Raw genomic sequence first — 27,649 nt, forward strand, 5'->3', positions numbered from 1 at the left:
CACTGCCTAATAAACTTCTCTCCTTTTCTTCTAGTATTTTATTTTCCTTGGTTACCACCATGTATTTGGAGTGGAACTGCCTTATGCCTGGCTCCAGGTCGGACCATGTGGCCCCCATCTAGTCAAAATGAGTTTCACATCCCAGTGGCCACTGTGACTTGTTCAGGGTGAGCATATGATCTGTTTCATAGCTGATATAACTCAACTTTAGAATTCTGTTTAACTGTTAGGAAGGAAAATTCTCTGTTTCCACTGAACCTAAAGCTGGAAACATGCAAGGCGGAGCTGTCATGAACCACACTTGGACACAGTGAAAGCAACATAAAAGATGAGAAATGGAGGGACAGTCTACGGACTTTTTAGTTACATCAGTCAATGAATTCCCTTATTTGCTTAAGCAGAGACCTAACACAGGAGTTAATGTCATATATGCGGTGTAGGTAGATATTAACAATTGTTTAAAAGCTACCATGCACTCTTATGTTAATTGTATCTCAATAAAGGAGAAAAACCACAATTACGCAATGACACACACTTATAACAATTTATGGGGATTATAATTTAATTGCTTAATAATTTTTAAAAATTATTTCATAATGTCTTAAGATATACATTAAACATCAATTACCACTATATACTATGGAAATAGTTCTGGTATATAAGCATTTGGAATAATTTATTGTTCTTGGTGCTTTAATTCAACAATATTTTGTACTCAATTTACTATGGTATAGCAAATATAATACTTAACTAATCTACAGTCACTTTTAATTTTTTTATTTATTCCCTTTTATTTCTACACCCAGAAAATAACAGTAATTTCCCACAGAAGAAAGACATTCTTAGATTCATGAAAAAAACACCCAGGATAACATATGGGATTTATCTTATAAATTTATCAGTGCTTCCTCCTGAAAACCCACTAAAATGAGAGTAAAGGAACAAAAATGAACAAACTCACAAAACACACATAATAAGAAACAAAGCAGCTATAAAAAAAAAAAAAATTGGGGGTGGGAAAGTGAGTGACACCTGACAAAAGAAAGAAGAAAGCTGAAACCGTATCACCTATATTGAGGAAACTGCTATAAAGCAAGCTGATCCAAGTGGATCGGGAACTGGAGTCATCAGAAACAGGACTAAAAAGAAAAATGGGCAGATATGTTGAAAATCTACATAGTGAATAGTGTCCCGTTTCCCAGCCTCAAAACTAAACTGACCTCCTCCTGAAGAAAAAATATTTGCTCCCTAGAGAGGCTAAACCCGAAAAGCTGTACGCTTGAGGAAACTGATGTAGCTGAGGAAGGGAAAACAGCCTCTTACTGAAAATAGGGAAGTTAAGTGAAACCTGCATTAGGAATGGTAAGCTTCTCGGCTGATTCTCTCCATAGGCTCCCAAACATTAGCAGCTGGGCTTATTTACCACTTTCCTCCCCCACAGGGAATGGAAGATTGCCGTCTGGTAAAAATGACTAGATCCAAGAGAAAGAAATATAGATGTTTAATGGCTGAATCTCCACATAACCACTCTTAAATATGATCTGAGGTTCTTCAAACATTTGAAAAAAGCCACCAAAATTAAAGAAGAGATTAAAATAAATAAAAGTAGAAATTCTGGGGGAAAAGAAGGAAACTTCGTAAAACTATAATTAACATCCTCAAAGAGGTAAGATAATGCATTCAGGGGGAAAAAAGATACAGAATACATTTTTTTAAGTAAGAAAACTGATTTAGAGAAGAAGAAAAAAAATCTTAGTAATGAAAACACATCAACAGAAATTTAAAAATTCAATGTAACGGTTCAAAAGATAAAGTTTAAGAAATCTCCCTGAAAATAAAGAGATTGAAAAAGAAAGAAAATAAGAAAATAAAAGTTCAAGAAAAGAAAAAGAGCAAAAATGCAGCAAAGAACACTACAAAGAAACAATACAAAAAACACTTCAGTACTGAAGGCTAAATATGCCCACCATGACAGCCAAGAACAATGACAGAAAAAAGACCTACAGCAAGTTAAATTATCATGAAATTTCAGAACTCCAAGGACAAGGAGAAAAATCCTAAAACCTTCTATGATCAGGAATACAAAAGCTGGAAGACAATAAAGAACAATAGCATTAAAAAAAAAAAAGAACAATGGCATCAAATTCCAGGTAAATTGCCAGAAAAAATAACTAAAAGAGAAGATAAAGATGATTGCCTCCTAAGATTAGGAACACAGGGGTAGGAAGTGGTAGAGCAAGAGACTGTTGGATTATACAAGTTACATAGTATTATTAGACTTTTTAAAAACTATGTACATGTACCACTTTGATAAAAAGTAAAAATGTAATTTAAAAAGCATTAAGTCAATTTCTAAATTACCTTACTAAAAAAATAACTTGAGGGCTGGAGGGGAGAGGAAACTAGGGGAATATATACCCACAGGTCCTTTCCCTCTGGGGAAGAGGTCGTTGAGTTTGGAAACAGGGAGGGGCTCCATGAGCCAAATGACATGGTCATCTAACCCGTCCAAAAGAAACGGTACTTCCTAAACAGGTATGTGACGGGGAGGGCATTTATAAGGGCTACTTGGTGCAGATGGGCACCCAACGGGACCATTGGAGGGTCCACAAGCACACTCTGGCCCTTCCCAGAAATAAGAGGGGGGTCCTTTTTCTCAAAGCTTCAACCGACTATGTATTAGGAGATTATAGGGAACAATTTGTTACTGAGCACAGTCATTATTATTTTTATTATTATTATATTACTATTTTTATTAAACCTCCCCTTACTGATGAGTGGGGGACAAAATAAGTATTTATCTCCTCAAATGTCCTATTACCAGGAGGGGTTGACCCTGACACTCTGTGAGGCAATAAGAAACCAATAAAGACAACTTTGTAAGCTTAAAAAAAAAAAAAAAGGAAATAACTTACCTGAACAACAACTGAAAAGGCCTTTGATTTTATTTTTGCTAATGATTCTGCCCTTTCACATCTCTGGAAGTAAAAATAAACAGGAAGGGGAAAACGTTAAAACACACATGTTAAGTGAAATTATGAATACCCACAGAAATAAGATTTCAGACAGAAGGTAGGGTAACAGAAATTAACATTTATTGGACACATACTGAGGGTCCAGTAAAGACACATAAACACACACCACATTCCCATAGCAGGTGCCATGATACCATCCCCATAGCTACTAATTGTTTTCATTCAGGATTTAAGGAGAAAATAAGAACGAAAGCCTTGGTGAACAGGCCATTCCCTGCTCATCTGCCTATGCCCAAATATGTCTCCTTATCTCATCCACTGATATGGATGAAAACTCTGGAGGCAGAAAGCAGTAATGAGTAGCTTGAGCTCCACGCTGGTTGAAAGGCTGACAGGGAGTGAGAAAAGGCATATTACAAAAGCCTTGCTCTGCCCCTATAAGGACTCAGGGCACATTCCACCATCATCCTTCCCTTCCCCTGCTAAAAACCATCAACATCCTCCCTCCCAATCTATACCTGATGTGGTCTTTCACAAGGTTTCCAGTAAAGAACAGACTAGCTCTTCACAGAACCCACATTTCAGAATTTTCTAAGATATTTATTATAATACTGACCAAGGAGCATAATGCTTAGTATACAGAATCACAGCCACACATAAAATAAAAAGAAGCTAATCAAATTCCTGCCCAGTAAACAAACATATAGTGAATTTTTCTGACCTCTGATTCTTGTGACTTTCCTTCTCTCTTGTCTTCTCCATCTTTAACTTTTGATTTTAAGGATGGATTCTAAAAAGAGCAAAAAAATTTATGTATACACATTAACAATTCAAATTATCTAAGAAGTAATTACAAATCAATTTCAGAACAATGAAAATCATTTACTTTTAATTACTGAAAAACTGGAAGATCATTTCATGTTACTGCATCATGGTTCACCACATGACATTAAGGTCATGGGTCAGGTTTCAGAATAATTCTTAAATTCATCAATAAAATGCCTAAATCCTCTTAATGAAGGGTAACATGCATTTTATGTGGTAGTTAAGAAAACTAGTTTATTCTCATTTCCTTCAGGTTTTCAGAGCAGTCCTTCTTCAATGCTCATTGAAGAGCATTATTAAAATAGAGTACTATAACAGATTTTTACATTAAATGCCTTGATTATTTGTGTAACCCATTTGTGACACTTAAAGTATTCATGCATTCTAAAATGTGCTATCTCATTAAAATAAACACAGGTAAAGAAAGCAAAGTATTTCCTTCTTCCCAAGAATGTCATCTCATCACTCTCTTTGTATATCTTTTTCTAAAATTAAGTTGGAGCCAGTTTCCTTATATAATGGAAAGTCAAAAAGTGGCAACAAATCTTTCTGAAAAACGATACATAAGATAGTAACACCTATCTAGCACTTGGGAAAACACTAACACATTATTTCACACATAGTAAGTAATCAGAAATTGCCTACTTTTACTTTTTTTTCGTTTAGAAGTATTCACTAAAATAAGACGGAGTAGTGATTTCAAAGGTAAATTTAGCAAGGCTGGCCTTTAGGTTTCCAGAGTCAAAAAGTTTCTCCAGCTGAAAAGGTTAATGTGGAATATGGGTAGCTCTAATCTCAGTATTTGGATCAGAAAACTAAGATTTGTGTTGATGAGATCTATAAATGGATAAACCAAGAACATGTGGTAAACAGAGAAGCATGTGCTCTGTGACAATGACAGAAGCAACCACTCACATCCAGCCATCTGGGGCCACGTAGCAAAGTGGAACCAGTGCTACCAAACCTGATTTTTAAGAGAAGTGAGACGTCTGGAATTTCACAAGTCTACACATATTTAAAAGTTAGTGATTAATTTAAAATTTTAAAACAATGTTAGAATCAATCCTGTGTCAAACAAAACACTTCTATATGCAAGATTTGGCCCAAAGACTGCCAGTATGCAACCTCTGGAAAATGTTAAATCATAAAGATTGCAATAAATCAGGGGTATACCAAGATGACTTAGTCCTCTATAATTATATATGTACATATATCATGTATACTATTTAATTATGTATAATATTATGGTTATTAATTATAATTGTTTAATTATATACATAATTATACATAAAACCTGTCTGTAAGGTTAAATAACATCACACAGCTAATAAGTGGCAGAGAAAAGTGAAGCCCCCTCAATCGCCGCTCTGCTGCACTAAGCCAGGTGTCAAGGTTGTCACCCATGTCTAGCCATCTGTGCATAACGCAAATACAAAGGTAATGTCTCAAACAAGCAGCCACATACCTTCCTGTCTTTGTGCCACTGCTGGTGCTCCAAAACTATGTTCTTAATATTGTCAAAAAAATCATCCTTTATCAAGCTGAGGGCTTTGTCTGGATTGGACTTATCAACTGAAATTATATGTTTCATGTTCTGATAATGATCATGAACATTCAGCATTTCCTAAAAGTGAAAAGATGAGTCTTTTATTTCAACTTTAGAGGAGAAATTTAAAGGCAAAACCAACACAAAATAAAATGGCATTCCAAAGTGACTGAGTTGATAAGGATAACGTGCCACTGTATACCGAAAATAACATAGTCATGCAAACAAAATAGTACAACTTTGTTAATGAAGAGGCTGCTTTCCAGGGGAATGGATTCATGGAATTCAACTCAACAAATATTAACTAATAATATACACTGTATGGGGAAAGACGAATTAGTTAACACAGGACTGCATTTTAGGATGTAACAAAAACTATTTGTAATATAACAGATCATTAAATATCACTACTGATAACTAAGATCATTTTTATTTCACATTGTCACATCAAGGCTATTTATTATACAGTTATTTATGCTCAGCTGGTAAGTCCTGTATAAGGACTCTTATCCAATCCTCCACAGAGATGTGCTGACTTTCAATACATCTCAAAACCTGTGTGCCTGTCCCCATAAGCTTTATCATTACTTCAGTGTTAAGATTCAGGAATAAAAGAAACAGAGGGGGAGTTATGACACTATTTGAGACATAATTTATTAATTAGACCTTTCTCCCCCACAAGCCTCCAGCCAAATGGGCAGGTCTGTGTGGGGTAAGGAGAAAGAAAGTACACTGCAGGCCCACTTAAGAAATCGGATAAAACCAGTACTAGGACTTGGCACGAAGACCAGCAGAGAACGACCCACACTTCCTTCACAGACGGCCACTGCCACAGCTCAGTCATCCCCAGTCAGGCTACTCAACTCATTTCGAGTAGATTTTGATGGAATTCAAACCCATTTGCTCAAGGACTCGGAAAATGCTCCATAGTGATGAGTGCTCCCATATGCAGGACCTTCGAAGGGGAACAGTGTCCCAACATAGGGAGCCCCTCACTTTTTAGTTTCCAACATGCTGTGCTCCCAGTATTTCACTACGTACAATACAACACAGGGGAAAGACCACCAGCTGGACCTCGTTTTGAGCATGAGTTCTGTCACCTGCTAGATCACTTGCTTGAGAAAATCCCTCAATCTGAGAATCCCGTTCCACATTTGCACAAAATTAAGTAGTACCACCCAGTGCCACTGTAATAGTACTAAGTGAACTTACACAGTGAATGTTCTATATAATGTAAAACACTATACGAAACTAAAGGATTAAGGAATAAAGGAAAGTGTCTGGACTTCGGAGCCCTACAGACTTGCATATTGAAATCTGGTGTCTGCACCTTACTCTATGCAAATTACTTAACTTCTCTGAGCCTCAGTTTTCTTGTTTTTAAAACTGGGAAAATACCACCTCCTCTGCAAGGTTACTATGATGATTAGTGAGCTAACATACATAAAACATCTAACATAGTTCCTGGCAAATGTTGAAAACTCAACACATAATGGCCATTATTATAATTGTATAAATGAAAAAACAGACACAAATGAAACAATTAGCTTAAGGTCATATTTAAGCAGCAGAGTTAGAATTAATAACATTTAGACTTAATAACATTTACAAGCAGCAGATGGAAAGTAGAAAAGTATTAAATTTAGGATTATCAGTGAGACTGGGTCAAAGGCTATGCCGAATAGATGACTAGAGTCAACAGAGCTATTGAGGAAAAAGGCTCTCAAAGCAGATCTGTGGCAAGCCAAAGGTCAGCGATAAAGTCAGGATGACATCATGCTAACTATTTCATTCCGAGCAGCTTTCAGGAATAGACATTTCATAGCCTGGCCCTTCTGACCCTCTTCTCCTATCACCCTAAAATAACAGGCCTTTATGCATCACCCCAGTTCTGTTCTCTAAAATCTTTCATACCTGTGTGCTGATACACATGCTTTTTTAAAACAGAGGAACCTTTAATTCAACATATTGTATTAGGTTGGTGCGAAAGTAATTGTGCTTTAAAAGGTTAAAAATAACTGCAAAAACCACAATTACTTTTGCACCAACCTAATAGTAAAAGAACTGAAAATAAAAAAGCATGTTGAAAGCATATTGGAAAAAAATGAACATTCTAACACCATTGTAGTCAACAATCAAAAATTATACCAACTGGATTCAAATCATCTTTTTTCATTAGGAGAATATTGATAGAACAATGTCTTGCTGTTCTAAAACATCCTCTGCCTCTCTCTCTCTATGATTCACATCAGTACTTCTTGGTAAATCCTTTTTGATACCCAAAATCTTTCACTCTGCACAATGGCTATTCTAGACTTTCTCAATTCACAGTTCCTTGAACTCCCATGGCCCTCTCTTCAAGTTCAGGCTACCAGGTCCGTTTTCTTTCTATTTCTCTTCTTCACAATTATATGAATCCATTTTCACCTCCTTCCCTCACATTTCAAAGGAAGAAGTGTGCTTTCTCCTGCTCAAAGCTAATCTCTGCACCAGGGAACCACTAACAGATCCACCTGACTCCTCCATAGCAGGAATCTTGTTCCTTCTCTTTTACACAACCTCTCCTGCTGACTGGCTCCTTCCCTAAGCCTAAATATATACTTTAAGTCTCTCCAATCTCTAAAACTGTTACATAACTCCCCACTACCAAGAAGACAAAATACAAATTCTTTCTATTATACAAAGTTCATTTATCACATTTATTTTTCTACATATAATCTCTCCCACCTCTTTTTCGCCAAGCTGCTAGGGACCAAAGATCCTAGTTCTTGTTACCCTTCACTCAGGTGTTTACTGAATGATATATGTACGTATTTCTAAGCCCAGGCCCAGCTCAGACCAGACCTTCTGCTGTCCAACAACTGGGCACTGAAGCCAACAACTGGGCACTGCAGCCATACAAAACTTGGCTCCATCACTTCCTAACTTAATATGCGTGCTTCAGTGTCCTCAACTTTAAATCAGGGATAAAAACACCTACTTTTTATAAAATTAACAAATAATTTTAAAAATGTCTAAAACACCTATTTTGTAAGAATGTTGTGAGGAGTAAAATAATCTATGCAAAACATCCCATATAGCTCCCACACTATGCTGTGTCTTTAGACATTTAGTAAACAATGTCCTTCTAAAGCAGTAATTCTTACCTTTTTGGAACATGAAAACCTTTGAAAACCTTAGGACAGTTATGGTACCTCACCCTAACCAAGCATCCGTATGTAAGACACTCAATTTATCATACAATTTGGGGGGGGAGGGGACATATGGACCATCTCAAGGTTATCTATGGACCCCAGATTAATAATTAAAGATTAATAATTCTTGCTCAAAAATAAAGGCATTTGATCTGATCCCTCTTTCACTCCTGATACACATAAGAAAAGACTGTACAGGGTTGACAAAAAAAAAAAAGAAGAGTCTACCATGGGCCATATGCCACTATCAGAACTATTCAGGTATAATTTGGTTTCAATTCTCACAACTGGATGAAATAAAGATTATAATCCTAATATTAAGAAGTGAGAAACTAAGGCTCAAAGATATTAAAATACATGACCAAGACCCCCCCCCAGATGCTGCTCACACTCACTTCTTCATGCAAGTGCCCTCTCTCTCTCTCTCTCCATGTAATATATATCCATTCTTTTGAAATGAGAGTGTATCATTGATTAGAAGGCTGTAGTCCTGTGGTGGGGTTTTATTTTAACCTCAGGGAAATGTTTCTCTATGCATGTAAAACTCTCTAAGTGAGTATCACTCCTTATCCATGTGAAACATTTTTTCTCAATACTGTATAAGTCACATAAAACACCAAAATGCATTAGATGGTAAAGCTGTTTTAAGACTGTACCTCTTAGGCATAATTCTTGACTTCAAATTTTTGTTTTATCAGAATAGCCTGTTTTACAGTGGTGGGATTTTAAATAAGCATTGTAAAAAGGAACTCAGGAAATGAATACATATTGTAAAAATAAACAAAATAAAAATAAAGTCACTTCAAATTCTTGTTTTATAATCTATCTAAAGTCAAATACAAATGGTGGCTTCAATATTTCCATCTAATTATCCTGAGTCCAACTCCAGTCTTCTACATCTTTCTGTTTCTTTCTGTGTTTCAAGATTTATTCCATATATTTTTATATATTTAGAATGTATTATTATTTCTGATACTTTAGAGAAAATAAGCATTCTACAATTGTTTAAAATCATTAGAAAAATTTTCAGAATCTAGTAGGTGAAGGTATAACCTCAATATATAGTTTACAATAAAACAATTTTTAAAGAGTTTCAAGAGAATAAATGCAAATTTACCTCTAATACATCAGAAGTGATAAGCTTCATTACACGATCATTTGGGTCCTTAAATTCTTCCGTAACTTCAGCTCGCTGAATTTTTTTCTTCATTCTGTATGACAGCTGTATGATAATGAATATCTTTTAAAGTATCTTATTAAGTACAGAAAACAGTGGGAGAGCAGTAAAAATTGTCTATCAGTAAACATTAACGAAACAAAAACAGCGCTAAATATATATTAAATAATCCATTTTTCAAAGACTGTTAATACTTCTGAAATAACTTTGAAGGTGTGCCATGCCACATGCTTACAGTCAGGTGAGAGTCAAGAAGTTCCTTAATTTGCCAGCTGATGGCAGAGCCAGAACCAGAACCTAATGCTCTTTTAATCTAGTGTCTCAACTGTCAAAAGATCAAAGACATATCCTATTTTATTAGTGGAAGTTTCAACTTTTCACCAACTGACATTAAAATTCCTTGGTCCTCTGGCGTAGTCAGAGCTGAGCTTTAGCCCAGAGCATACAGCTGCTGGAGAAGCCAAACAAGTGGCCCAGCAGGAGGCCCAGCGGGCCCATTTCTTGGTGGAAAAAGCAGAGCAGGAAAAGCAGCAGCAGATTGGCAGCAGATCGTGCAGGCCAAGGGTGAGGCCCTGCAAGAGGCCGAAGCGACCAAGGTGCTTGGAGAAGCACTGAGCAAGGACCCGGACAGCCCAGAACACCTCGAAGATGATTGCCACATCACAGAATTATTTCTGTCTCACTGCTGACTACCTTGTGCTGAACCTACAGGATGAAAGTTACACCCAGGGAAGAGACAGCCTCATCAAGGCTAAGAAATGGGCTGGGTAACCAAGAATTTAACCCCCAGAGAAGTCGATCTGTTTCTCCCTGGTGTTTGAGGAGCACCTCTCCACTCCACCCCTAGTATCATGTGATGGTCCCCTCTGCATCTGCCCTCCCAACCCTTCTCAGATGAATGAAGAATGACCCATTTTCAAGGGAATGACTTTCTTCTTCCCAGTCTTGGCCAGGAGTGATTTCTCAGTGATTTCCTACAATGCTGTCTCCTCCCTTGAGATTGGGAGGCGATAACCACCATCCCAGGAATTCTTAATAAATTTTTATTACTTAAGCTAAAAAAATAAATTCCTTGGTCCTGTTTCACCAGCTCTGATATGTGAATAAAGGAATGAGCCAACGTAGATGCTGAATTCCACTTCCTCTTCTAACAATCTGCTTAACAGATGGCAGCCAGAAATGCAATGCATCTAGAAGCAAAGGCTGAATTTTTGTTTGCAACAAAAAGTAATCAGAAAGCATATTCTCCTATTTTAAGAAGCCTTTCTATAAGCATTGGAAACTACATAATATCCTTTCCACTTTATGGAGACTAAGGTACTTTTTGGACAATGAAGCATAATTTCTCATTTTGAAAAAACAATCTATTTTAGTAACATACCAATTTGGGCATTGCTGTAAAGTGAAATGCTTTGTCTAGTCGTAGCTTTCTAAAAATATACGCTGCATCAAAATGTTGTGCATTTATCAAATCTTGTTGAAATTTTAAAACTTCATCCCAATCCTTCAGGGCAACTCTAATCTGCAAACAAAACGGGTAAAAACATTACTAAATGTAAACCTTCTTTCACAAATGTATTACAATTTTGAAACACTGGCATTTCTATTTAAATCAGTTTATTGTAAAAATATTGTACCTGTTTCATATTTCTGTTGGGGGAAAACAACTCACCAAATATTACCTTTTGTTTTGGTTGACACAGTTGGGTGTTATATAATCCATATAGCAGATACAAAGCACCAACTCTGATCTGGAAGGTGTATGGAGGTAAAAAGTATCGCCAAGCCAAAGCTAAAGCTTCTTTTGTAAATGTGTTCTTTTCTAAATTTCTCATTCTACCACTAGAAAACAAAGAGAAAATATATTATGAATTTAATAAGCAATGAACAAATTTAGAAGAGGTATATTCTAGCTGTTGCTAAAAACTGGATGAGCATTCCACATCTGATCCCTTATGATTCAAGCACAAAGATCTAATTTTCTGCTGTGTTTCTTCCACTGAGGCATGGGCATACACTAGGTAAACATGATGCATCTTCATAAAGCATCAACTTGACTTGCTGAGTTGGGGAGCAAAAGGGGAAAGATTACAAATTATTCCCACTTAAAATGTAAAACATTTAGTATGTTAAAATAACTATGGTTATGTTACAGAATAAAATACAAAAGTTACATGCATTTTAACATATAATGGATATTTTCCTATTGCAATACTCTCAGGGATTCACACTAAACCTCATTTGTCCTTGGGACACCTAGATTAAAAAGTTAGACAGCACAGTACAGTGTAACCCACCCACTCCTTCCATTTCTGCAGGGCAAAGCTCACCAAAGTAAAGAAGGAGCAGGCTAGGAAAGCAGGCTCCACTATGCTCCCAAAGCCTGGGCTCTTCAAATAGTAAATTTAGTAAAAGAATACAAAATGCCTACCATAGTATAGGCAACCAACACAATTTCTAAAGAAAAACCACCACTCTTCAAGTGGTCTCTACTTTTTTCCTCATTAGCTAAAACCTCAGCAAAATCTTCCTGAACTGTCACTTTTCTCAAAAGGGATACAATGAAAAACCATGGGTTTTAGAAACAGACAAATAGGTTTCAGTATCTGTTCTACCACCTACCAGCTGAGTGATCAAGGAGAAATTACTTTACCTCCTTAAGCCTCAATTTCCTCATCAATAAAACATCTATCATATCTGCTTTTCAGAGTTGTTCTATGGATTAAATACATTAAGATATTAGTTTCTCTCCCTTCATTAACTGTATGTAACAAACAGCTCTCCATCTTGCATCCCCTGTGATGCACAAACTACGTGGGTAATTATATTTCATTAAGAGAGTAAAAAAGAGAACTTTTACATTTTATTCAGCAAAACAAAGTTTTAAGCACAAGAACTCATTCATTCAATTATTTAGCCTTTCAATATTGCATGTATTATGCTAATAGCTACCAGATTCATCCAGCCACTGTCTTCACAAAGCTCTGTCCAGGAGAGGGAAAATTAAAAACAATGAACATTTACTAAGCACTTACAGTGCACTTAACACATATTAGCTCATTTAATCCTCAGAACTGCATTATGAGGTATTTTCATTGTCCCTGTGTTACAGATAAGGAAGGTCAAGCAAGTACTCTACCAAAAGTCAGTGGACTCTGCTTCAAATTCAGGTAGTTAGGCTCCATAATCTGTGCTCTAAACCACTACACTGCCTTTTGAACTACACACTTACAATAAAGTGTGGTAAGTCGAGAGATAAAATAAGCAGAATGCTGCAGGAAAAACGAGCAGAACACCTGCTTAGTCTAGGAAGGCTTCACTGAGCCTAAAGCTGAGTGCAGAATAAGATGGTCAGGCAAAGGGAGTTAGGGGAAAGCTCCAGGCTGAGGAAACGCCGGTAGTGGGCCACAGACAGACGCTGGAGCAAGAAAGTGAGGGTACGGAGGGGACTGGTGGATGAAGCTGCAGAGACGGGCACAGGCCAGTCACGGAGGGTCTTGCCAGCCATGTCAGGGAATCTGAGCTGCATCCCAAAGGCAATGAAAACCACTGAAACGCGGTAAGCAGGGCAATGACATGATCAAAATGCACTTTAGAAAGATAACTCTGGTTGTATGTAAAATGAATTTAATTGTGCCGAGTTTTGTCTTCGCTTAGGTGTTTCTTTTGTTTTGAAACATAGGGTTCTAGAACAGAATGGAGGAGGGCAAACGACGGTGACTTAGGTCAGGATGGGGCAGTGGACATAGAGAGGAGCGTTCAGAAGAGCCGCCAGGCAGAAATACATATTCGGAAAGAGGACGCAACCGAAACCAATGAAATCGCCCCGGAAAGTGAGCACAGGAGAAGGCCCAGAAAAGACGGAGGTAGCGCGTTCAGACTGCGGCTTTTCTCCGCTCTTCCCAGGGGCCATGAAGCCGGGGGCCGGTGGGCGTGCAACTTCCTACGCCGCGTCTGAACAGACGCCGGGAGGCGAGCAGAGGACTACACCCACCAGAAGATGGTCCCGAACTTCATGCTCCGCCACACCTCCGTGAAGTCCTCGAAGCGCACGCTGTCCTTCTCCTGGAAGCGGCTGAGCAGCGCCTCGCAGTCGGCCTGCAGGCCTGGAGGGGTCCCCATGTCTGCAAAGCCAGGACACACCACGAACCCGCAGACACCGGCGGTCGCCGAGGAAACGGGCCCCGGACGTGCCCGCCTCCTAAAATGTGACGCACACGCGCTACGCGGCGTGTCATCCGGCCGCTTTAGCTCCGCCTCCAGCCTGACCCAAGATAGTGGTCGCGATGCTTACTGCGCGTGCGTGAACGCGTACTTTTTTTTTTTTTTTTTTTTTTAAACCCGCTCTACTCCCCTTCACCTAAATCCTAAAGGACTAAAATCAGCCTTTTTAATTTCACTGAAGAGGTTTATATCTCAAGTGTCCTGTGACCCCAAGAAGGATTTTAGGTTTACATTAGGCTAGCTTATGTAAATTGGCTTTACCCTTAATATCAGTGCCCTTTAGAGACCTTACAGTGACAGAAGTCAACTTTTAGAGCTAGGAAAGAATAGTTCCCAGCCTCAATCCACCCCCTAGTGGAAAGAAGATCTGAAAAAGAGAGTTTACTAGCAGATGGACTGGACTCATTCTCTTATGCTCTCTCTGTAGCACTAGCAGTCTTCTGCAACCACCCTTGAAAAGCTGTTTTGCCAACATCCCACTACCACCCACCACCGCTACGTTACAGTCTCGCACAATGCTTAGCAGAAAGTATATACTTTATATATACTGATTAATTGGCCGCACTGGCTTTCTGTGTACACTCCACCTCTTAGTTTACTTACCCTGGCGCTAAGATAGTGTGTATTAGTTTGTACTTTTCACCTTTTCTCTAATTGCAGGGCACGCTATTTTTATTCTTTTAGAGAGGTATCCTAATATAAAAGCATTGGGCTTTCTGTCTATAAAAGGAAGTCAAGTTTAACTCACTTAACTTTCCTGATCATTGATCTATTTTTTTAATGTTTATGTAATATGTACACAGAATAACTTTGTAACATGTCTGAGAAAAGCATAGCAGTAAAACTAACATCTGTGTACGTTCTGCCTGTGTAGGAACCACACCATTACCAACACTGTCACATTAATCTGTGAATTCCTCTTCTATTTCCCTATCTCTACCATTACTTTAATAACAACTGCCTTACTTATTTTGTTCCCCATTCTCTTGTATACACTTTATCACATGTGTATGGAGCTCTAAACAATGTATTGTTTAGTTGTGATTGGTATTGAGTTTTACCAAAAATGGTATTGCAATTTACAATATATATTCTTTGAGTTGCTTTTTAAATTTTGTTTCTAAGATTCATTCATGTTCTTACTCAGAGATGTAGTTCATTCATTTTCACTACTGCCTAATATTCCATTGTGTAAATATACAGTTTTTCCATTATTTCCTCAATGCAAATTTAAGTGGGTACCAGATTTTGCTATTACAAACAATGCTATGAACACTTTTGTACATGCCTCCTCTTTTTTAGATTTTTTAAATTATTATTAGGGAAGGGGAACAGGACTTTATTGGGGAACAGTGTGTACTTCCAAGACTTTTTTTTCCAAGTCAAGTTGTTGTCCTTTCAATCTTAGTTGTGGAGGGTGCCGCTCAGCTTCAAGTTGTCCTTTCAGTCTTAGTTGTGGAGGGCGCAGCTCAGCTCAAGGTGCCATGTTCAATCTTAGTTGCAGGGGGCGCTGCCCACCATCCCTTGCGGGACTCAGGGGATTGAACTGGCGGCCTTGTGGTTGAGACATGTGGGAATCGAACTGACAGCCTTCGGAGGTAGGAGCATGGAGCTCTAACCACCTGAGCCATCGGGCAGGCCCATACATGCTTCCTCTTATTTGTAGGATCCCAGATAAAGTATGTGAGACCCAATTAAATTTGAATTTCAGATCCAATTTAATAATTATTCACTGTTTATCTTAAATAGAGTTTAATTGGGCAGCCTTTATTTTTGTTTGCTAAATATGGCAATTCTACATATATGCTACAGCAGTCTAGAATACATATACCTATAAGTGGAATTGTTGGATGATAATTGGTGTAAATATAAAACTTTAAAAGATAATGTCAAATTGTTTTTCTAGAGTGGTTGAACTGATTTACACTTCACCATCAGTGAACAAGAGTTCCCAATTCAGCCTCTTCCTCTCAGAACCTTGGTATTGTGGTCTAAATATGCATTTCTCTGATTATTAATATGATTGGGCCTCTTCTCAAATTCTAATTTCTTATTCATATTCCCTCTGCTGTGAAATGCCTGTTTACATATTTTGTCCATTTTTCAATTGGATTGTTTGCCTTTTTCATATTGATTTGTAAGATCACTTTGTATACTCTGAATACTAAACTGATATTTGTTTTACATGTTACAAATATCTTTTCCCAATTTGTGACTTGTTCTTATTTACTATCTTTAAGGTGGTTTTTGATGTACAGAAATTCTTATTTTCAATGTAGTCAATTTTTAAATCATTTCTGATAAGGACTTTTGTATCTTAAGGCAAGAAATATGTTCCTATGTATTACATTATTAGTTAAGCTAATACCAATGGTATAACTAACAAACCCTGAATACTCAGTGTCTTAGTACAAATGAATTTTCTTTTCCTTTCACATTAAGTTCAATTAATGGCAAGATGGGGTGGGAAGGGTTCCACTCCAAGAAGTCACTTGGAGTTCCAGGCAGATGAAGCCTTGCCTTCTTCAGCCATTGGCTTTCAAAGCCATCCTGATTGTAGACATCTAACCTGTAGACTGACAAGGAAAAAGAACATGAAAGACTGCAAGAGGGATTCTTATGGGCCATGCCTGGAAATGGTGTGCACTCAAAGGGTGGTCCACTGACTTCTGCTGATCTGCAAACTGTTTATTACCTACTGGGTGTTATACGGAAATTGTGAGTGTTTGTAAACTTTGAATAACAATTTGACAAAGTAATTTTCTGTCTGTTGAATGTAATAATTAAAAAATGGACTTGTATTTGGTGTGAATTTTTAAGTTTCAATTTTCTGGTAATTTATTTTTATTTTAGTTTACGAAAGTATTGGTCCACAATAAATTGGGAAGAAATAGTACATTACCATAGAAAGTTTGAAAACCCCTGCTGTACCATTTCAGTCCACATCCCATTGGCCAGAACTCAGTCACATGGCCCCATGTAGAAGCAAAGCAACCTAGGAAATGTAGTCCCTAACTGGGGACTTCCCAGCAACAACTCCAATCTATAGAAAAGGTGCACAATCTTTGTTGAACTGCCAACATTTCTGCCACAATGTTATTCCAATAGTCTTAAAGTGTTGTCTTTCACTTTTAATCCACTGTATCCATCTAAAAATGATATCTAAGGATGGTATAGTTAAGGATCCAATTGCACTTTTTTGCATAAGTATAACCATATATATGTGTGTATATATATATGTATACACATGTATATATAATACATATATATTTTCTATATGTATGGTTTTCCAGCATCTGTGATTGAATAATCCATCCTTCCTTTTCCCAATGATCTAAAAAGTCACTTTGTCACATATCAAGTGTGCAGGGCTAATTGAAACCAGTACACAAGCATATAGCTCTGTACCTGTTGTTAAAATAACAAAATACTTCCATTACTGTTAGTATATATGAGGTATGACAATTAAATTTACGAACTCATTCTAGAAAAAGTGCTATATACCTCATTGCTGAATATCCTATGGTCGCCTTCAAAGTACTCCCCTTGGGAAGCTAGGCATCAACGCCAGCGCCTATTCCACCCTTCAAAGCAATTTTGGAACTCTTTTTCTGAAATGGCCATCAGAGCTGTCGTCATATTACACTTAATGTCCTGAATGTCATCAAAATGTCTTCCTTTCAATACTTCCTTTATCTTCGGGTAAAGAAAGAAGTCATTGGGGGCCAGATCAAGTAAGTAGAGAGGGTGTTCCAACACAGTTATTTTGTTTACTGGCTACAAACTCCCTTATAGACAGTGCCATGTGAGCTGGTGCATTGTCGTGATGCAAGAGCCATGAATTGGCGAAAAGTTCAGATCGTCTAACTTTTTCACGCAGCCTGTTCAGCACTTCCAAAGAGTAAACTTGGTTAACTGTTTGTCCAGCTGGTACAAATTCATAATGAATAATCCCTCTGATATCAAAAAAGGTTAGCAACATTGTTGCAACAAGTTCACAAACTTAATTGTCAGACCTCATCTTACTGCTCTAAGCCTCCTTACTACCTTTAACCCACCACTTGGGGCACCCAGGCCCCTCTCCTGGAATCCCCTAAACCTCCTCACAATCCAAACTTGAAATGGTTACGCCTGGCACAGGAAGAGGCCTCCAGTACCCACTCCAGCTTCAGTCTTCATCTGGGGTTACAGACATCTATCTACTTCCCAGGGTCAATTTAGATTTTGCTACACTAATACCATATCCTAAAGACTACCGCTTTAAAAAGAAAAAAAAGTCTATTCTAGGAAGGAAAGTTCTTTCATCTTACTTTTCTTCAGAAGTATCTTGACAATACTTGGACTTTTGCTTTTTCATAGAAATTTTAAATTCAACAACTTGCCAAATTTCTTTAATAATGTCACTTGGATTTTGATTGCATTAAATTTAGAAGACAATTTGTGAAGGAATAACATCTTTTTTGTATTAGTCTTCCTATCCATACTTTTAGGTCATCTTTAGCAACATCAACAAAGTTTTATACTCGTAATTTTCTCCAATAACTGTTTACATGTCTTTTGTTGGATCTAGTCCTGTATTCTTTGGCTAGTGTACTTATTCAATATATATAAATGAAATTAATTTCATTTATATATATTGATTTCAATTTTATATATTGATCTAATATCCAGTCCCCTTGTTAAATTCTTATTAAAGTTTCTTCCTATAGATTCTTATAGGTTTTATACATAGATGATGTGAGCAGCTGAGAATAATGGTAGTTTACTTTTTCCTTTATAATCATTTCTTTTTTGTTGTCCTCTTATTTCCTTGACTAAGACCTCCGATACCATGTGAAATATAAACATAGGAGCACAGGTATGTGTTTGTTCGCTACTCTACCACCAGTACCTAAAAGTGCTTGGTACACAGTAGGTGCTCAATGAAAATCTAGAGTTTTCATTTCAGTTATTTTACTTTTCAATTCTAGAATTCCCATCTGGCTTTTTAGTAATAATTTCTATCCATTTGCATTCTGTATTTAATCAGCCGTTGTCATCATACAGTCCTTTACATCTTTAAGCATGGTTTCCTTTGGTTCTTTGAACAGATTTTCAATGGCTACTTTAAGCCTTTTTCTGTTAAATCTGCCATCTGGACCTTCTGATATGTAATTTCTGTTGCCTGCCTTTTCCTGTGCATGGATCAGACTTTCCTGTTTCTTCTCGACTCATAGTTTTTTGTTAAAAACTATTTCAAGATCATTTATTGTAGCGCTTCTGAATACTGATTGCTCCCCCTTTCCCCTGAAGCTTGTTGCTTTGTTACTTATTTGTTTAGTGACCTGGCTGGACTATTTTAGTGAAGTCCATTTCCCCCAGAGTGTGCAGCCTGTTAAATAGCTCTCAGAAGGCACAGCCCTGCTATGCACACAGTCACCATGGGATGACAAAGTCACATGGGCTTTAGCAGAGCTCTCTTGGGCTGTCTCTTTCCCTGATCTCTCTGTTAAGCTATCTACCTCTGTTGGTATCACACCCAGCTATTAGGGTCCACTATTGCTAGCTGATTGCTCCATTGCTTTGACAACGTACTGGGGCATGAATTGCCCCACAATCTAATCTAATTACACTGAAGATCCTTTGCAGAGAACAGTCTTTGAGCCCATGCTTGAGGTTTTTCTGATCCCAAGAGGGCTCTCTTAGTTGTCTCTCCCTGGCTCTCTGGCAAACTAGCAGGCTGCTTTATAATTTAGCTTGTTGCTGTCATGGACCTGCCAGCTTCCTTTTAATTACTTACCACAAAAATATTCATTGTTTTCAAGAGGACCTTTACATTTGAATAAAGTTTGAACAGAGCTTCAGAATTCTCTGTTCTAATGGACTTCCTGTCCCTCTGGGAAAAATCTCTGAGCCACTGCTCCAGAGCTGGAGATGAGGACAGTGGCCCACTTTTTTCACAGTGATACCTCTGCTTTACCGGCAGGGCTCTGCAAGGGGGCAGTAGCTTCTGTTTTTCTCAGGCTGTCTTCTCCTGGCATAGAACTCCCACATTATGTGTGAGCTGGGGGAGAGCAACTGGGGTCCCATGTTACGTGTGAGCTGGGGGAGGGCAATTGGGGTCCCATCACTCTTGGCCTGCTGCTCCTATGATAGAGCCTCCATCCTATGAATAGAGTCTGAAAGGAAGAAAGGAGTTCCCAATCTCTGCAATCTCCAGGCCATACTCACCTGGAGTTTAACCTTTGCAACATGAAGCTAAGAAGGATGAGAATGCTGGCCTTCTGGCACTCCCAGGGAGATAACATAGCCCTTTATTTAGATCTTGTATCTGCACGTGAACTTCATCTCTTCAGCATGCATTCTGCTTTAATCCAAGCCAGCTTTGTTTAGCCTGACAGAACTATGACTCACCTGCATTCTTTCCCCAGATCCTCCTACCTGTTCATATACTGTATCTCCACTCATTAAGCCCTTAGGACATTAGGACATTAGGCTCCGGTCAATGTCAAATGCATTTAAGAATAAAGCTTCAGGTCTATCAACCATGAACAGATACAATAACCAAACCTCGAACTAGAATAAGGTTTTAATCAAATAAAGATAACACCTTGGCCTCAGTTATGTTTCAGCTCCAGACTCATGCAAGTGGAATGGCCCCACGGACCGCATCCCCTGGGAACTGGACAGAGTGATGCCATAACTGACAGCAGGATCTGATGCCATGATCAGCTGCTCCCTGCCTTAGCCCTAACCAATCAGTAGAGTCACCAGCCCCAACTCCCATAGTCACCATGATTAAAGAGTTCTCCCTTATAATAACCCAGCCACTAGAGGCCATTGGGAAGCCAGGGGTTTGAGAGCACGAGCTCACTTATGTCTCCTGGCTTGGCACCAATTCCTTAGATAAACCTTCACTTTCTTTGCTGCAATTTCCTGTTTGTGTCTTGTTTGGCTTGGATGTGCACAGTCAAATGGACCATCTGAGTCTGCAGTGACAATCTGGGGAAGAGGGAGCCCCATCTTCTTGGCCACATGCACCCAGAGTGGAGCTTTTGTCTCCTGAGCAGGGTGGCGGGTGGCAGCAGGGCATGGCTCAAGTGTCACTGACTCTTGCTGTTCTTACCAAGATTTACTAGATTTTCTTGAATAGAAGTTTCTCTCTATACTGTATTCCCTACAGAAAATTTCAAGGAACTTTAAATGGTTTTTTTAAAAAAAATTTTCACCAGTTAGAGGTGTTTTGCTGGGGAATAGATCCATGGAGCTCCTCATACTGTCATTTTCCTGGGGATGCACTTAAAGGCATAATTCCTGTCCATCCTCAAGTTGCTTGCCATCGAATGCAGAACAACTCACCTCAAGTCGATAATTATAATTTTATTGTGACAGATACTATGAAAGAAGTAAGCGCAATGTAATATCGGAACACCTAGGAGAAACTCAGTTTCTGAGAGGAAAAGCTTTCTAAAGCAGGGAGTTGTGAAAAATGAGGAAAGACTTAAGATGAAGATGAAATAGGAAGAGGGCTGCAGACACAGAAAAAAATACGTGCAAAGGCACAAAGAGGTAAGAGAGCAAGTTAGGTGGTTACATCACTGGAGCACAGGATGCAAGGGGAAGAAGTTGTAATACTTGGAAAAATACACCGGAGATCCCAAGGCCCAGCCTGCTTTGTGCTGGGAGATTTTCTCCCTGGATTTCTCAGTGTTCCTTCACGTTCTGAGCCTGCTGAGCAAAGGATGCCTGAATATAAGTCTTAAAGATAGAACACTCTGAAGAGATTTAGAGACTTACCTCCCCTGGAGCCATTTGCTTACAGGTAGGTAAAGGAAAGATGAAGACCTTCCCTTCTACCTCCCCCGCCCCCAGAGATTTGTTTGTGTTCCACAGCAATGTTCTAGCATCATCAACAAAGTTCTGTAGGGGAGGATAGACAGACATGCCAGCTACTATATATAAGCTCCAGTCTCATAATTTGGGGTTTCCTCTCTTGTGGTACAAACTCTGCTGCACATACAGGTGAATATCTGGCCCTCACTGTGTAGCCCATGGGGAACTGGGTCATGGGGACTCAGCGTTAGTATTCTCTGTGAGTAATAAACGGTCTGTTCTCCGGTCCAGAGGTCTGATTTCTGTCAGTGTGTGTGTGTGTCTCTCCAGCCCCACAATTTTGGACTTCACACCATGTATAAAAGCATTTGAACTCTCATCTGAAGACAATCAATAGCTACTAATTTAATTTTTTTCTATTAACAAAAGTAATCATAGTCCCTATTAAATATTACAAAGATACAGAAATGTATTATGTAGGAAGTAAAAGTCCTTTGACACTCCATTTCCCAAGGACAATTACTGTTTCACATTGTTAAAAAGAAAAACCACAGGCCCAAAACGGTGTCACTTGTGCAAAAAGCCCATGATACCAAACCTAGATTTAATACCTAAACTAATTACAGATTCAGCTTCTCCCAGGAGTGGAATTTTAAACCTATCAGTCTGGAATTTGCTGCTCCACACTAGTGAGGTAATCAGGCTGATAAGAGCCCATGCCTGCCCCTAAGGAAAGGTTTCCTTGCCTGAAACAATCTACTATTAACTTTAGTGCCACCCTCTCTCTGCCTATAAACTCCTTCCATTTTGTACAACCCCTCAGAGGATACTGTACTATTCCTGTTGAGGGAATTTTAAATACAGAAATAACAATCAGTTTCGTTTTAGAAAGCTCAGTTTGGCAACAGTGCAGTGTGGCAGGGATGGGGCAGATTAAGAGGAGAGGAAATTCAGACAAGAACTCATGAGGCAGTACTAATGGACACGTATAGAAGGGGGTGATTCAAGAATATCTAGAAACAAAAACAAAAGAACTGTGTGTCACTGGCTTTGATGATACTAAAGCATTGTTATTAAATAGTTAGGTGTGATAATAGTACTGTGCTTATGTGAAATATAATATTTAGAAGTACTGAATTATTTACAGAATAAATTATGTGATGTCTGAAATTTTTTCACAATAATTTTGGGAGGGGAAGGATGTGTAAAGGTATAGATGAAAAAAGCCATGAGTGGGTGATTGTTGAAGCTGGTATTGTGGTTGATGCTGTGATGAGACATCCAGATGTCTCAGGAATGACTCTCCTGGCTGCTGGGTCTGCAGCAAAAGATGCTCCTCACTTAAGGTCGTGTCTTTTTTGAGGGGCAGCCCACATCCAATGACTGATCAGTGTAGGTGTGTAAAGGCCCAGCCCTCCCTGTAACTTGGGACAACCCTGAAGGGCTATCCTAGTGCAGAGGTCCCCACATGGCTGCTGAGGGAGGTTGTTGGGACTGCATCTCAGTTCAGTTTCTTCCTCTACCCATTTCTGCTTTCCCTTCCACATGTGCTGTTCCCCCTGCATAAATAAAAGACCTGCAATCTCCATCTCAGAGCCTACTTCCCAGGGAACCCAAACTGCAGACACTTTGGCATCATTACACTGTTCCCTTTACTTTTGTAAATGTTCAAAAGTTTCCATATTGAAACTAGGGAAAGAAAAGGACTGAGTCAGACTGGATGTGGCCTATAAGGGTGTCAGTGACAAGCGACCTCTAAGGCTCTGGTTTTGGACGGGGTAGTGCCATTCAGTGAGGAGGAGGAGCCATTTGGAGGACACATGAGGAGCTAGTTTTTGAGAAGCCAAATATGAGATGCCTATGGAGAGTAGTCTGGTCTGGATATAGATTATCAAGATAGAGACTTTCATGAAAAGGAAAGGTAATGGTGATTTAGAACACCTTAGGTGGCCAATAAAAATTCTATTTAGACTTCAGTTGTCTGCACAATGAATGTGTGAGTACCTCACAGAATGGGAATTAACTACACTCTCAATGGCAGGCACCATATTCTGGAGTATTTATATCACCCACGAGAGTCTTAGAATGACACTGTCTTAGTCTGTTCAAGCTGCTGTAACAAAATATCATAAACTGGGTAGCTCATAAAAAACAAGAATTTATTCCTCCCAGTTCTGGAGGCTAGAAATCCGAGACCAGAGTGTCAGCAGGGTCAGGTTCTAGTGAGAGCTCTCTTCCAGGTTGCAGATTGCTGACTTCTTGCTGTATCCTTACATGGCCAAAGCGGCAATGGAGCTTTCTAGAGCCTCTTTTATAACGGTATGAATACCATTCACGAGGGCTCCATTCTCATGATTTAATCACATCCCAAAGGCGCCACCTCCTACTACTATCATCTTGGAGGTTAGGTTTCAACATATGAATTTGAGGGAATACAACCATTCAAAACATAGTAAACATCTTGGACTCACTCAACCCTCAGTAATTGTTCATTGAATGAATGGATTTCACTGCAAGAGCTAGAAAATGCTTGACAAGAGGTAAATTCTGAGATGTCCTAAATTAAATTACAGCAGGCTGGAGAGTGGCAGACTCCTAGTTAATAGTTAGGGGCCAAAACTAACAAAAGACTATTCACATTCCTAAATGTTTGTTGAAACCTTCAATCAACTTCCAGGCAGCTATCTTAAAAGACAACAACAAATAGTCGATCACCAGACACTACCACATCCCACTTTATACATTAATTTTCGGGCTGTTGTCCACAATCAATCAAGAAGTAGTACATATTTCTGGCTTATGGACTATGCACCTAACCTAGAACTGTCCACCTTTCCTGCCCCCCCCCATCCCCCAATGTAAATTCCTTCAAAACAGCTTCCATCTTCCTTCCCCAAAGTCATTGTATAAAAGAGCCCCATCAGTCCCAGGACAGTTGCCATGTGTTTCTTTTCCATCCAGCCCTGCTGCTGATGGTGTAGACTGTTATGTCCCAGGACCTGGTCCTTTTTCTGGCTGGCTTATGGCTCAATAAACCCATTCTTTCGCAAGTTTCTGGCTGCGAAGGTTTTTGTTTAACATGGTCAGCCTATTTTCCCTATTCTCCAACTCTGATCATAATTCTTCTGTGGTCCCCATGTCACATGACTTCCTTTCCCATCTTCAATCATGTGAGTTGTCCTTGCAAAAACAGTGTGGAAGGTTTTAGGAACAATCAAAGGTGAAATCAGATGGAGCCATGCTCTGAAGAGCTTAGTAGGAGAGAAAAGGCATGGATAAATGATCATAGAAGGTTAAAAAAAAAAAAAAGAGCAGTAAAGTAAGCAATTTAAAGGTGAAGTGACATGGAAGTTGACAAGGTGGCAAATATTTGCAGTTGAATTTGCCCAGGAAGAGGCAAAGCTGTGCTGGCTCCTTTCTGATTTGCAGTGTTAGTAGCTCACTTTGGTTAGGTTTTTGCTTTAGATATTCTACCAGACTGCAGAGTGAGGCAACAGTTTATAATGGCTTACCCCACAGTTTGTTCAGTGCTCCTGTTAAAGTGTTTGTCATAGCAGTTGTTTGTAGAACCATTAAAAAAAAAAATCCGTTTCCAAGACCAAATATTACCTGGAAATATTTAGAAAGGACCTCCACATAAAATAGAATTTCTTAATGTTTTACTATTTCAAAGATCTCTAAAAGACGGATTCAATTTAACTGTCCAGTTTACTTGTCAGGTTATGTATGTTTCTCAATGCTTTAAGATGCATTACCCTTTGTGATAAACATCGCCCCCTGCCCCCCCACACACACCCTACCCTGTTCTTCTCTGTGGAGAATCATCAGTTGGTAATGATTTATTAAGCATCCATAAGACCAAAAGAGTTGTAGCACTTGCCTTAAATGGCACCTCTTTGATTAAACATAAGATGACTGAGGCTACCAGTTTTTATCAATAAAAAAGTATTTAAAACACCTTGACCAGTTTTTAAAAAATAGACCATTACGTTCTAGGAAATTCTATTTGAAAAACCATAAACAATAAATTTTCATGAAGAAAAAAATTGAAAATAAAATGTAAAATGGAGTTGGCTGTGGATATGCAGAGGTGAGGTTATTTTTTCTATATAAAACCTGCCTTTGCACTTTATAAAATTGGGCAATCATAACATACTAATTACAGCAGATTAAATTTAGGGCCCCAAGTTTTTCCATTATTCCATAAACTCACCTCCCTTCTGTCCATCAAGATTACCTTCTCCCAAAGGACTCTCAAAACTTGCCCTCAATAAGGTGCAGGCACACAACAAATTAAAAAAACACAAGGAAATACAATACAAAACAAAAACACCTGGAGCAGCTAAAATTTCGATTTACTTAATCTGGGACATTTCAAAGTGCTTTATTTAAAATAAAATAAATCTTTGAGTGCCTTTAGGGGAGTATACTTAAATAACCAAACAACTCTGCTATTTCTGATCAGATTAGATGACCAATTTTTAAAAAACCGTTATACCGTTAACCAAGGTCCAACTGATAGAAGACCTCAGATATTTATCTATTGTACACAGCACAGCTGCACACCCCAAAGCATTAGACTGGGAATTCCGGAGACAGTTCGACAGCAACATATCATCTCATTCCCTCACCGGTCCCCACCCCACCTCCCAACCAAAAACTAGTTTGGGAAAGGGCCAGGCGGCAGAACTGGACAAGTCACTTAAGACAAACGGCAGCGTTAACCTCTCGAGCACCAACCCGGCCCCGCCAAAGGCCAGGAGAGACCGGCCTCCAACATGCGCTCTCACACGTACACGGGAGCCTGGAGCGGCTGCGAGAGCGCGGAGCCGAGGGCCGGGGCGGGGCTGCGGCGCTGCGGCCGAGCACGTACCCGGGAGGGGCCTGAAACGCAGCGGGTGGGGTTTGGGGGAGTTTCTCCGCGCGGCTGGAGATTCACGGCCTCATAATGTAGTACCAGCGGCACCAGGGACTAAAGGGGTGCCGGGTCTCTTCCGCATCCTTGGTATTTTTCCCCGCTGAGGGTCTGATCACTGCTGCTCTCAGGCAGCTGCCTTTCCTCTCCGTCCCGGAATGGAACCAAGACAAGGGAATAAAGGAAATAATATAATACAAGGAGATCGGGTGTCTGAGCAGCGTCTTGGGTAAAACCGTCCACTACAGGTAAGAAAAATTATGCCCAAACCTCTGAAAGGTGTGAACACAACAAAGCTCCAGAAGGCGTTCAAAGGAGGAGTTACAGTAAGGGGTAGCTTTTATCTTATAGGCAGACTATTTCGTATCAAATTCTAAGAGTGAACTAATTCTCTGTAAAATCACCTGGGCCAGCAGGTTCAGTGCTATTTAAAGGGATGAAATATGAGCAAAGTGGTTAGTGGCAGACTTAAAAAAACACCCGAGTATAATATTTTTTCTTTACATTTTTGTTCTTTCCAACTAGCAACAAGTTTGCACAGCTTTTATTTAACTAAACTCTATTGTTAAAGATTCCGTATTCTTTGCAACTTGTTTTTGACGTTGCTACATTAGAAATTTGAACTTACAGAATGTTTAAGTTTCTGCAAAGCCAGTAACTTTAAGTTCATCTTTTCTGTGTTTTAGAGGTTGTAGGGGGAAATCAAGATTTGCAATGATAATTGTGAGGTTATACAAACTTAAACATATGTAGTGTGCCATTAAGTCAAACAGCTCTGGGAGAACACCACCATCCATTTGTATAGCTTTTTATAGTTTATCACTGTGCTTTTCATACACCACCTCATTTACCTGAGTTAATGTCTCCATAACCAGACACCTGAACGTCTAGTTCAAACTAAAACCCAGCTCAATAGCACTTCAAAACAGATTTGCCATTCCTGTCTTAGGACATCTCCTCAGTGTCTTGTATTTCATTACC

At 39.0% G+C, this 27,649-nt stretch overlaps 1 protein-coding gene and 1 long non-coding RNA gene across 2 annotated transcripts in view; one reads left to right on the forward strand and one right to left on the reverse strand.

Moving 5' to 3' along the window:
- Positions 1-13,943, reverse strand: part of SNAPC1 (small nuclear RNA activating complex polypeptide 1) — a 27,788-nt gene extending 13,845 nt beyond the window's left edge. Inside the window, exons 1-7 of the mRNA XM_019750786.2 lie at positions 13,712-13,943; positions 11,400-11,559; positions 11,099-11,239; positions 9,658-9,762; positions 5,266-5,424; positions 3,697-3,765; positions 2,916-2,978 (exon numbers count right to left, since the gene is read on the reverse strand). Of these exons, the coding sequence (XP_019606345.1) occupies positions 2,916-2,978; positions 3,697-3,765; positions 5,266-5,424; positions 9,658-9,762; positions 11,099-11,239; positions 11,400-11,559; positions 13,712-13,839 (825 nt within the window). The 5' untranslated portion in view covers positions 13,840-13,943. The remainder of the gene's footprint in view (positions 1-2,915; positions 2,979-3,696; positions 3,766-5,265; positions 5,425-9,657; positions 9,763-11,098; positions 11,240-11,399; positions 11,560-13,711) is intronic.
- LOC141570546 (uncharacterized) lies at positions 13,125-16,747 on the forward strand. The gene is made up of 2 exons (XR_012494664.1): positions 13,125-13,276; positions 13,400-16,747. It is a non-coding gene; the product is annotated as an uncharacterized LOC141570546 (long non-coding RNA).
- The last annotated feature ends 10,902 nt before the right edge of the window (positions 16,748-27,649 follow it).

This window comes from Rhinolophus sinicus, linkage group LG03 (genome assembly GCF_036562045.2).
Source record: "Rhinolophus sinicus isolate RSC01 linkage group LG03, ASM3656204v1, whole genome shotgun sequence".
NCBI lineage: Eukaryota > Metazoa > Chordata > Mammalia > Chiroptera > Rhinolophidae > Rhinolophus > Rhinolophus sinicus.